This window comes from Melanerpes formicivorus, unplaced genomic scaffold (assembly GCF_026170545.1).
Source record: "Melanerpes formicivorus ecotype bairdi unplaced genomic scaffold, bMelFor1.0.p_v2 SCAF_2, whole genome shotgun sequence".
NCBI lineage: Eukaryota > Metazoa > Chordata > Aves > Piciformes > Picidae > Melanerpes > Melanerpes formicivorus.
This window is the reverse complement of record NW_027142354.1, coordinates 50,636,850-50,649,757: the sequence shown is the minus strand read 5'-3', so window position 1 is coordinate 50,649,757 and position 12,908 is coordinate 50,636,850. Positions and strand designations below refer to the sequence as shown.

General features: G+C 41.2%; 1 protein-coding gene across 4 annotated transcripts in view; it reads right to left on the bottom strand.

The window, feature by feature from the left end:
* The window catches only part of CSNK1A1 (casein kinase 1 alpha 1), a 39,335-nt gene that overhangs the window by 7,814 nt on the left and 18,613 nt on the right, over positions 1–12,908 (bottom strand). For 3 of the 4 annotated variants that reach the window (XM_068160021.1, XM_068160011.1, XM_068160030.1), the window contains exons 5-9: positions 10,852–10,935; positions 6,779–6,918; positions 3,564–3,642; positions 2,315–2,389; positions 113–219 (exon numbers count right to left, since the gene is read on the bottom strand). In XM_068160021.1, the coding sequence (XP_068016122.1) occupies positions 113–219; positions 2,315–2,389; positions 3,564–3,642; positions 6,779–6,918; positions 10,852–10,935 (485 nt within the window). The remainder of the gene's footprint in view (positions 1–112; positions 220–2,314; positions 2,390–3,563; positions 3,643–6,778; positions 6,919–10,851; positions 10,936–12,908) is intronic. The other variant, XM_068160037.1, reaches the window with a different exon arrangement.

Genomic DNA, 12,908 nt, shown 5'->3' with positions numbered 1-12,908 from the left:
TGCCTAGGTCACACATATATGGAGCAACTTTCTGCAGTGCAAGTCTCCCTCAGCAGCTGCCAACCAGCAAAGCAGTGACAAGTTTTCTGTACTTTTCCACTTTGAGACTGACCTGAAAAGAATACGGAATAATTGCCTCAGATACATGTAGTCTGGTGCCTCTTCAAAGCGCAGGCCACGACAGTAGTTCAGGTACATGGCAAATTCTGCAGGGAATCCCTGTAAATCAATGTGAAACATGGCTTTCAGCAAAATGCTACTAACAAACCCTGTAAGAAAGCAAAAAGTTCTCTTTCTGACTATAACGGCAGAGGAAATACTGGTTGAAGGCTCCTAGGTGCAAATGCCACTTTGCCTCTAGTTACTCATTTATGCTGTATTTCAGAAAGTGGATTTCATCAGCAAGGTACCAGGTACACATTCATAGTATCATAGTATCAGTCAGGGTTGGAAGGGACCACAAGGATCACCTAGTTCCAACCCCCCTGCCACAGGCAGGGACACCCCACACTAGATCAGGCTGGCCAGAGCCTCATCCAGCCTGCTCTTAAACACCTCCAGGGACGGGACCTCGACCACCTCCCTGGACAACCCATTCCAGGGTTTCACCACTCTCATGGTGAAGAACCTCCTCCTCACATCTAGCCTGAATCTCCCCACCTCCAGCTTCATTCCATTCCCCCTAGTCCTATCGCTACCTGAGATCCTGAGAAGTCCCTCCCCAGACTTCCTGTAGGCCCCCTTCAGATACTGGAAGGCCACAATTAGGTCACCTTGGAGCCTTCTCTTCTGCAGACTGAACAGCCCCAACTCCTTCAGTCTGTCCTCACAGGAGAGGTGCTCCAGCCCTCTGATCATCCCTGTGGCCCTTCTCATTCCTTCCCCAGAACTGTTACTTAATGCATGCTCTGCAATCACAAGATCCCTGCTACCAAAACCTTCAACATGTATTTAATGCACTTCATTCATCCCAATTAAACCCAGTTAATAAACCAGGTCTCTGAAACTAGTTGTAAATTGTCTCTTTAAAGATCCCACTCATGTTTCCTGGATAATCTGAGCACACTGGAGAAAATTTAAGAGTTACCACTCAAATGTGAGGATTTAACCCACAAAAACACTTTTCAAAGACTCCCTGCTTTGCATATTTAATGCTATGTTAAAGCCTACATGTGGTTAGTAGCATGTAACATACTGCTGTGCTACAAAAAAAAAAGAACAAATAATAGTCCAAGAGTATGGAAGATGCTGTCAGGGCATATAAACATTCATGACTAGGGAGTGTAGTCCACGGTGCTGCTGTTCAATGTGCTAAAATACACTGTGTATTCTCAAGGACCTTTGTTAATAAGCATATGGCTGTCCCAATTCAAGAGAAATCTTAAGACCTGAAAGACAGTGTTGAAAAAAAGTAATTCTGCAACGTGGCTTTACAGGTCAGTTGAGACCTCACTCTACTACAGCCTCTTTCAGATGCAGAGGACAATGTGAACAATCTTGAAGAGGCAGAAACAAGTGTATCACAGTATAACTAAGGTTGGAAGAGATCTCGAGGATCATCGAGTCCAACCTATCAACACAGACCCCATGACTAGACCATGGCACCAAGTGCCACGTCCAATCTCCTCTTGAACGCCTCCAGGGATGGTGACTCCACCACCCCCCTGGGCAGCACATTCCAATGATGAATGACTCTCTCAGTGAAGAACTTTCTCCTCACCTCGAGTCTAAACCTCCCCTGGTGCAGCTTGAAACTGTGTCCCCTTGTTCTGGTGCTGGTTGCCTGGGAGAAGAGACCAACCTCTTCCCAGCTACAACCACCTTGCAGGTAGTTGTAGAGGGCAATGAGGTCACCCCTGAGCCTCCTCTTCTCCAGGCTAAACAATCCCAGGGGCAAGCTATGCAGAAGACAATGTGAACAATCCTGAAGAGGCAGAAACAAGTATATAGGGACGAGCTATCCAGCTCTACCTTGGTTTTATTTATCCAAAAGGCCACATGTAGAACTTTCACAGAAGTTGTTGAAGGAATGAACAAGCCTAACTCAAGAGAGCTGGGGAGCTTGCACAGCCAACAGTCACCAAGAACTGCAACGATGGTGGCATGAATTATGCCAAGCAATAGCAGCAAATGACTGCTTTGTTACGTTCAGTCTTGCTGGGTGGCCAAGCACAAGGCACCCGTGACTGCCAGAGCAGCATTATTCAGCAGCAAATGCGTGTGAGGCTATCGAATGTATTGGCTCTAGCTTAAAAAACAACTCCCAAGAACAGAACCTCCATTTCACAGCATGACATCATTTGGAAACTCTTACCTTACACAAAACCTCAACAGGAGTGGACATTTTCTTTTCACTGATCTTTTCATACTTTTGCTTCTTTGTTGCAGCCTGTGGAACATGTAGGTCACAACGTAAGAGATATTGCACAACACCAAATTAACAAGGACAGTAGTTAAAAGGAAAAAGAAAAATAAATGACAAGAATCCTTTGGTCAACCAGAAGTATTTTATGTGAAATCTCCAAGTCCCACACACTTATTGCAAAGAGAATGAAGGTCAATCTGGTATTAAGATTTGGACACAGTTTAATACCATTTGTCGCAGTCTAATGCTTCCATCACATGGCACAGCTCGTGTAGTTCTAGCTGCTGCTTTTGTCCATTAAACAGACCAGACTCGCATTTACATTTGCCAAAGTTCTATTAATTCCCACTCAGTGGCCTATTCAAGGGCTGCCTGCATGTTTCAGTAAGCAGCCATTACATTCATTTGCAGCTGAAGAGTTCTAGTGTTTCACAAGCTGCCTGTCTTTTTAGAAAACTTGCAGCTGCACCACCATTTGAGTTACACAACTCTCACATGGAGGAAGAGCAACAATTAAAACATGAAAACAAATCACTGAAGTCTCTACAAAAGAAGTAAGAAGTATTTCCATGCTTGTACTTGGCTACCATACATGAAAATCATAGTATCAGTCAGGGTTGGAAGGGACCACAAGGATCACCTACTTCCAACCCCTCTGCCATGGGCAGGGACACCCCACACTAGATCAGGCTGGCCAGAGCCTCATCCAGCCTGGTCTTAAACACCTCCAGGGACGGGGCCTCAACCACCTCCCTGGACAACCCATTCCAGGGCTTGACCACTTGGAAGAACTCTGTTGCAGCTAATTATTATCCAGTTGTGCCACCAACTGAAGGTACCACTGAAGATGAACCTTACAGGCGAGAGAGATTATTTCCGTGCTCTCTACAGATATTCAAAAAGCCACCACCAATGGGATTTTCTACCTCCCAAAAAGGGCCTCAGCCTACAAGACACTAATTTGCAAAGATGATGCAAGATACTTTTTAGCATAAATTTAAGACAATCAAACAACACATATTTTGCCTGCTGCTCAAGAAGCAGAACAAACCTTTCTTCTACCTTCTATAAATACCATGCTTTGTAGAACTAAGCTGAACATTCTACACAACCACATACCCAGACTAGCAGGCAGCACAATACCCAAACATGGGAAGAAAAAAAAAAAAAAGGGTGGGGAATAAGCAACATAACCTACCTTTAATCCTTGCCAAGGCAGACTGGTCCTGTTAAAGTACATCAATACATAACCTAGAGACTCCATGTCATCCCGACGACTGCAGAATGAAGAAGCACACACTGAGTTATAAACCTTGGCAAGTCCTACTTGATTCCAAACAGTGCAAGCATTCCAAAATTGAAACAAAAATTAAGGCATAAAACCTAAGTTTTGGTGCAAAGGAAGGTCTCTTTCTAATACAGCTAAGACATCTAGGTGTTCAGGATTCCTCTGGCAAGAAGTCTTCAAAAGCTGGAAGGAGATCCTATTGACTTTTCAGGCAAGGCATTCCAGCAGGCATTGTGCTTAGGAAGTTTCCAGCTGCAGTTACATTAGAATGATTTGGGAAACAAAAACTTTGAACAATAGAAAGTGAAACATTAAATGTCTTCCCATTCACTTAAGTAGCTTGGATAGAAACTAACATTTTACCTGCAAGAACCACAATGTGTTATATGAGATGTATGACGTGAGTCTTAACTTCATTAAAAAAGACTTCTCCTTTAGCCTTGTCTCAGTCTGGGCCCAACACTGGACACCTGGGCCCACAAGGTTGTAACTTTTCTTCACTTCTGTCAAAAAAACCTTGAACTGCCTCCATGGTTTTCAGAAGACAAGCAATACACACAAGTGTATGCACCAAGCTGAGAGGTGCCTCTGCTTTCTTCCTACAAGAAGTCTGTCTCAAGGCTGCTAAAGAACTCCTAAGTTATCCATCCATAGACTTCAGTGAGAATTTGCACAGAATCTCTCATATATGCTGCATATGCTCCAGATCTACACTGCAGCCACACTGAACACCACAATACTTTGCTACTCAGCTTTCTCAACCACTGAAGCTAGTGCAGTTCACTGAAGTGGAAAAAATGCTCCATGATTTTTTTTCCCCTCTTGGCAAAGTTACCTATTCCCAGCTGTGGTAGAATCAGATTTTACCTCTGACTGCCCCTCTGCAGCTGGCATCTATTTAATATGAGAAAGAAAAATAACTTGGTCTTCCCCTCCCAGCTCCTGTATGCAGAGCCTGAGAGGTATTGCTGTTGCTTTGCCACCTAGGCAGATCTGCAAAAGCTTTTAAATAGTGAAAGAAAAGATTATGCACCTACTACCCTACAAGGGAGCAAAAGGCTAACAGTGGTATTGCAAACAGGGTGATACCTGTGGGTGAGGGTAAACCAGCTCCCTTTAAGTGAGAACAATCTGTAAGAACCTGAACAGATATACCTTCAATTCCTGATATGAAAGACATAGTAGATGATGCTTTATGCTATAAAAACTACTAATACCCACCAGAATGCTTGCCTGTCACACCCTCAACTGGTGTTACAGTTCTCTGGCTCTTGGACAACCAGCTCAGGAGTTATCCCAGAGAAAAAAAAGCAAAACAATCAGCTTGGCTCCCTAAACTATTTCACCAAAAGGCCAACAAAGCACTAGCTGCACCCAGGGGTCAGGGAAGAGAAGATTGGTTCATTCCTCTTTACAGCAGCTAGCTCTGAGCTGATCTCAGCTGGAACATGAAACCACAGACAAAGACAGGGGGATGAAAAATGACACAAAGACCACAAATTCCTGCCTGAAAAACTTGCTAAGGCTATTGGAATTGCAGATTTTAATCAACAGGATTCAGCAAACCAGTATGGAACCATGACATGAAATTACATTTTCTGAGAAGGCAGTGGTAAATTCAGAGGCAATAAAAGGATGAATAGCCTCCATCCCCCATCCAGTTCATTGTCTGAATGCTTAATTTCAGGATTTTGTAGCAGGAAGCATTTATTTTTGTAAATCTGTAATGGGTATGTCACATCTGAGCACGTACTGATAAAAGTGATTTTCAGGATTGGGAAACACAGGACAACTCTCCCCATTACTACACCAAGGAAAGGACTGCTGTCCTCTCAAGCTGTCATTACATAGAGGAAAATATGTTCTCTGAGCTGAAGTACGGCACCAACAGCTGAAATATTTGGTCATAAATTTCAAGACTGGTTTCTCTTGAATCCAGGATAGTTTGCCTCATTGTTGTCTTGATCCAGATGTTTAACAGCTTTTAGCATGCACCAAGGTACATTTCTAGCTATATTAGAATTCCCAGTACCAGCAGAGATGGCACAAGGACTAAATTATAAAGCAATCATTCTTTGTAGTGCCCCTACTTCACTGTGAGGTGCTAGAACATCTATTTCCTTACCAGAACAGCTTAAGTTCTATGAAATGCACTCATTTCAGAAATGACATGTGCTATTTACCATTCTTGACCCATAGGCCAAGTAGGCTTAAATAATAATAGACAAAATACACTTAAGGAACCTTAATGAAATTAAAGCAAAGAGGAAACATGGAGCATTTTAAAGCACTAAATATTTGTAAGTTACATCCTCTTGAAGCTGACCACTAGCAATTCTGTCATTCCCATCTCTATTAAATTGAAGGTCAGAGGCATGGGAATTCATGGAAGTTTTAACTATGTCCAAGCAGCCTCAGCATCACATAGTAAAGACACACTGCTACACATTACAGTATCTGGGCATAGAAATAGGTTAGGAAGAGAAGAGAGGCATTGTTTCGTACCCTATGAGTACCTAACATATACTTCCAAACAACCTAAAGTGCTACTGTACTAGCAGTATGCTTTTGATCCAGATGATAACATGCCTGTTGATTAAACAAAGCTCAAACATAACTATATCCAGACATATACACATGGTCACAACTATGACTGTGTATACCAGAAACCCAGTGTGAATGAAGTATAAGATGTTTAAGTCTTGCTTGCAGGCAAAAGGATAAAGTTTGCTAACTGGAAGTAGAGAGAACAGGACACACACCAGTTTGGGAATATCCCTCCTGGCTAGAGAATGGCATTTCAAGCCAGTCAGCTGTGGCATCCACAGGTATCAATACCATCAGGAAAGTGCTCCATTTTATTTGTGAATTACCTGGCAGATTCACAATGAATGTACAGCTTACCCTTTAAAAAAGCCAAACAGCCTCCACCTCATGCCTGCAAGACTGAGACTCTCTTCAAGAAGCAAATTAGGAGCTTGCACAGGCAGTCAAAAAGAAAAGCACTTGCAAAGGGGTACACACACTTTTCCACATAAAATTAGTTCAGGCACTTCAGAAGCTTACAAATAAGATCATCTTGCAGCCTCCTTTCAAAAGCACAGCAGTAACCTCCTTGGACTCACCTCTGCTCAATGCCAAGATGTGCATTGATACTGGCATACCGAGCTGTGCCAGTGAGATTTTTGTCTTCTCTGTATGGTATGTGTTGCCTTGTCCTGTTGTCCCGGTACTTTTTGGCCAAACCAAAGTCAATAAGGAATAACTTAAAGAAAAATGAAAATAGATTATATTCCCATGCAGTGCAAGGAAATAGCCAACCTCTTTCACTAAGCATTAGCTACATTGTACGACATCCACACAAATACAACAGCCTACAGTTAAGAGGAAGCAAAGTAACAGTGCAGAGTCATGGCTAGCTTTAACTAGCCAGTTCAAAAAACTCAACAGTGAATTAGTTCAAGCCTCTTCTCAATCCAGTGGAATAGATTAGATTGTGCTACTCAGCATCTGTAACTTAGTGCTACAATTATTCTGTGTTACTGTTGTAGTCTGTATCACATTAGCTTGACAACTACAGTGCACAATTTAAGAAGGAAACTGGTACGTGGGAAAGCACCCTCCACAACCCCCCACTCACACTGCGGCACCTCACACACACAGATCGTTAAGGGCAGCTCAGCAGCTCCATGCAAATGATGCACATCCTGTTTTGCTCTCTAGGTCTCAAAGAACACTGGCCACTCTGCAGAGCGTAAGACCAGAGCTCTCACGCAGCAAACAAGACGTCCTGCTTCCAATCACACGCTCAATTTAGGACCACCAGAACACTATCACAGCAGCATGACACACTTGATGATATCAATACAGGCAGGAAGCTAGAGCCTAGTACACAGAACCCAATGCAGGTTTCTAATAACTGAGTTTGCCTGATTTGATACTAAGCAGTAACTGAGTGTGTGCTAATTAGTGTGCTAACAGCCACCCTATCTACAAAGGTTAATACTGACTGTACCTTCTTGTGACAAGATTTCAGGACTAGGCAAGAAAAGCTGAGGCAGAAGTACATAAGGAACATTCCAAATTCTAGCAAGCAGTCTTCAAGCTACAAACCATCAGGCTGAGCTCTGGATTCCAATGCTGACTACAAGTCCTGCAGATCAATGGATTTTGTAAAAGTAACTTGGGTAGGGGAAGGAGATGATGGAAAGGAGACCTGAGTGAGGTTCAGTTAAGTTCTCAGTTGAAACCTATTTGGTATCACCTTAAAGGTGATTCCAGAACAGAGGATGCAGCTTTAGATGTAAACAACTACTGGAGATTAATATGCAGGTATATCTACATCCAAGACTGAGACGAAGGATCGCTTTGACACACTGGAAGCGCTGTGATGCTCAACATGGAAGTATCAAAGCTGCTGGAAGTTTCTAAATTGCATGGCAGCAGTGTTTTAGAACATTACTGAAAGAAGGTTTTCCAACTATAGTAGTCTAGGAAGGATAAAAACACTAAAAACCTCTTAAACTGTATGTCTGAGTAGAACACCTTGAGTTGAAGTCTGGCTGTGATTTATGTGCAATCACAAGCACATTTGCTTTTCTAGCAAAAGTCACCCTGAAAGGCCAGAATGCTTTGAGCAAGAGGATATAAACCCAAGTTTAAAACCAAAGGCACTCCTTAGTTTAGTAAAACGGGGATCTGGTCTTTGTTGCACACGCCACGGCTACCACTAGAGGTAGTAATTCACTTAGAGCATGGACATGTTCTCCAGCTACCAGGAAATGAGCGATTTTGATACTAAACTCCTAATGCAGACAGTATAAAAGCTTCTCTGTGATTAATATACTGCAAATGCAACTTTCCTAAAAGCAAAGCCTGAGCTAAAATGCAATCCCTTGTTTTGCGATCAGACCTTTCCAATCTGATGACAACCTCTGATGTATAGTTTCCAACTGCTACTTTTGCAGGGCCTTTGCCCATTAGTTTTAAGCACATTACTATGCCTTGAGGAGGGAAAACCAACCACTATATACATTGGTCATTTTCACTGCACATTCAGTTACAAACACTTTGGAGGACTCAAAGTCTTTATGTGCTTTCTGTAATCCTGAGGATCTTGCTGTTGATGGTACAAAGGGACAAAGTCACAGCTCATGAATCAAAACAGGTAATACAGAAGAGTGCCTCTAACAAATAGCTGTTGTCTCACCCTGTTTAGAAGAGTTGGTAAGACTACTGTCTTTGATAGAGTTACAAAAGCAAATGATGCTCTGCTTCTTCCACCACCCTAGGATCTCTGGATATTAGATCTGAATGATATGATTCTGCGTTTTCACAAGAGGTATGGGTAAGAACTCCGAAACACCCAAAAAAGGAATCAATTCTGCAGCACAGGCATATTATACACTAGACAAGCAAGTGGATAACATTTTACAGCACTGATTTCTCTAGGGAAGTTTACTCTGTTTCTTAGTTTACGCTCAATCTGTATTTCCCACTCTAGCTGGATGGAATGCGAAGGATTAAGTCCACCTTGCAAAGAGTTAAGTTGGAAGATACAGCCTGATTTGGATGAGCACAGAATGTACCAATGCCAGCCAGCAGGAACACAGATGCATTCCCACAGATAACCTCGTACCACCTCAACTCTGTTTGTTGCACGATCAGCAGGAAACTGGAGAAGTAGGGCAAAATTTTTGCCAAGAGCAACTATAGAAGTAGATCAAAGTCTCTGCCTCAACTGATAAGAAAGTTTCAGAAGCAGACAACAGAAGCCTGTCAGCTTGCGTACAGCAGCTAGCTGCCTGGGATTGAATACGTGAAGACTGTCGCTGTGGAAAGCTACGGACCGATTCTATGGCCAGAATCCTGAGCTATGATTCATATGCAGCAATTTCCTGCTAAGAACCGGCATATGTTTTCATTTCTCTTCAATTCATCTTCTCTTCAAGAGTCAGGAGTACTCCATTTAACACCACAAGATAAGCTCATGCTTCTCCCAGACACAGCTTGTTGATTACAAAATTCCATTTGTAATTGCAAGGGATGGAAATGTGAGCGTCCTCAGTACACGTTTGGAAAGGTTTGGAAGCAAAACTGCAAGGCACAGAGTCTGGCTGAAGCAGTACCAGAACTTCTCCACATGTATTCATAGACACTGCAGGAGCCCTACAGAAAGGCAAGCAGAGAGCCCTATGCGGAGGCCACGGTATTTCACTAGGGTGAATTCTTTGACAGGGTTTTAAAGGACAAAACTCAACTCTCTTTCTGCATCTGAACTCAAGCACGTACATTGAGCCCTTTTTAATATCAAGTTTAGAAGTAATTCCACCATTTAAACAAGCGCCACAGGGAAACATCTTAGTAATGTTACATGTTTGCCAAGTATGTCTGAATAATGCCAACATAAGAGGTGCTTTTGCAAGGTCTACATTCTCCAGGAAAAAAAAAACAAAAAGGGGGGGGGAAAGAAAAGGAAAAAAAAAGGGGGGGGGGGGAAAGAAAAGGAAAAAAAAAGAAAGGGAAAAAAAAGGGAAAAAAAAAAAAAGGGGAAAAAATAAAATGGAAAAAAAAGAAAAAAAAAGGAAAGAAAAAAAAATTTAAAAAAAGAAAAAAAGAAAAGGAAAGGAAAAAAAGGAAAGAAAATAAAGAAAAGGAAAGGAAAAAAAAGAAAAGGAAAGGGAAAAAAGAAAAGGAAAGGAAAAAAGAAAAGGAAAGGAAAAAAGAAAAGGAAAGGAAAAAAGAAAAGGAAAGGAAAAAAGAAAAGGAAAGGAAAAAGGAAAAGGAAAGGAAAAAGGAAAAGGAAAGGAAAAAGGAAAAGGAAAGGAAAAAGGAAAAGGAAAGGAAAAAGGAAAAGGAAAGGAAAAAGGAAAAGGAAAGGAAAAAGGAAAAGGAAAGGAAAAAGGAAAAGGAAAGGAAAAAGGAAAAGGAAAGGAAAAAAAGAAAAGGAAAGGAAAAAAAGAAAAGGAAAGGAAAAAAAGAAAAGGAAAGGAAAAAAAGAAAAGGAAAGGAAAAAAAGAAAAGGAAAGGAAAAAGAAGAAAATGAAAGAAGAAAAGGAAAGGAAAGAAAAAAAGGAAAGAAAAAAAAAGGAAAGAAAAAAATAAAGAAAAGGAAAAAAAAGAAACAACAACAAAACCAAAACAAAAATAAAAGCACATGAATTTGGGGGTTGAGGTTGGAATAGGAGACAGTTCAGACCTGGTTTAATCCTGAGAAAGATGGGTCCTGAGAAGTACTAACAGTCATGCTTCTTTTCCTCTTCCCCACTGGAGATTCTAAACACTGAACAAACAATAGAGGGTGGCAGTGCATCAAACAGTATTGCTTACATTGCAACAACGGCTGGCGCAGACAGGCAACACCGAGGCGTTCGAGAAAGAACAGGGTAGCCAAATGCCATCCTTCTTCCACCAAGCACTGTACTTTTCAAAAAAGCTAGGTATGTTCTTTTTGCCTTTTTGTTTTTTTGCCTTTTTTTTTTAATAAATATTTTTTTTTAATTACTTGTTTTCCAAGGAGAAAATTTGAACGATCTGAGAAGATCAATTTCAACTTTGAGCCGCTCCAAAATGGCACTGCCTTGACCAGGGATAGCAATGGTGACATTTGGCTCTATTAAAAAAGGAAATTGAAGTTTTGCTTACAGAAGCATCCTTTGGCTCCACAAACTGCCCTTGCCCCAAAAGACATTTAGGAAAAAGTAAATCTTCAGTAAGGAAGAGGTAGAAGGCATTTAGTCACCTTAAAGTTTACTTTCATAAGCATGCAGGGCTTATTTCTAGCAGAGATGGAAATTTTAGCTTTTAGGGTGGGAGCAAAATTTCTCCCAATCACCAAATTAAAATTTGAAAAAAAAATCAATTGATTTTTGGTTTTTTTTTTAGAAAAACAGAACTGCCAGGAAGCTACTGGAACAAGATTACCATGCTGTTCTAGTTCTTTGTGGCTGATGCTCTTTCAACTCTGCATAGTCATCTCTAAAAAACCCCAAACTACACTTAGGAAAAGAAATGAAGTACTGCATGGTGGCAAACTGTTCCCTAGATAGGGCACTTGGTCCCCAACTGAAACAACCCCTTCCTCATTTTGGTTGTGTATAAACCTATCAATTTGCACTTATGTCAAGAACTACCTCCCTATCTCTAAAGCCTTGCAACAGTAATGAAGCCCAAGCCCACAGACAGTGTTTACCACCGTATCTTTGGGTGGCTCCCTAACTAGTTTACTAATGGGGAAAAAAACCTAATGGTTTACAGGCAATTTTGGCTTTCATTTCAGCTGATGCAAATCTAATGTGTTCCTTCACTAAAGTAAGCACAGCAGCAATTTCTAGGCCATTAATCCACATCAAGATGAAACAAGAGTGCAACAATGCCAACCTCGCATGACTGTGCAAAGTATAGAAAAATGGCCCAAAAAGAACAATTGGAAACCAGAAACTAAAACTAGGAAAAAAAAAAAAATACTTGGAAGTTTTCAAGTTCCACTCTAAGTCATGCCAGAAAATTAAGGAGCCTAATTGCTCGACACAGCAGGGAAAAAAATAGAGTTCTACAGAGTGAAAGTATGAAACTTGGGAACAAGCAAAGTTTAACAGCAACAAGATTACATGAAGACTGCCTTTCAGCTGGACTCACGAGCTTTTCCAACAATGGCTGGACCTAAACATTCAGTGCACTGCACCTCTTCAGACAAGAGCTGATATCTCATGTTAATCAAGCTTTCCCCTTCTTATATTCATGGCCCTGAAGTTGGCATTCATACAGGCAAACAAAGGTAAACATTTTAAACACTAGTAGTGCCTACAGAGATGAGACATTCTTGGACAGCATATAGAGAAGATAAGTGGGAATCTTGCTTCCAATAAACAGCTTTATCACATACATTTGTCCTGAAGTTAATTTCTATTAAGTAGCATGCTTAATGCACTGCCAATGCTGCCTGTCTGCCCGAGCTCGACATACAAATTGCAGGATTAAGTTATATTTCACTTATGAGAACTAAAAATAAAAAGTTTTTGCCTCTATAAGGTTTTCAACAGGAAACATGCACTCCTGACTAGGTTTACCCATCCAAACAAGTGCAACAACCTCAGTCCACCCCCTGCTTCCCCCCAAAACACAGAGAGCAGTTTGTTGTATAATGTATTCAGGTACTCTGCAACTCAGCAGTTTTCAATCAATATATTTGCATAATTTCATTTCTATAAAGGCAACTGATCTACATGTTAGCTATTAGTTGGATCCACATTCCTG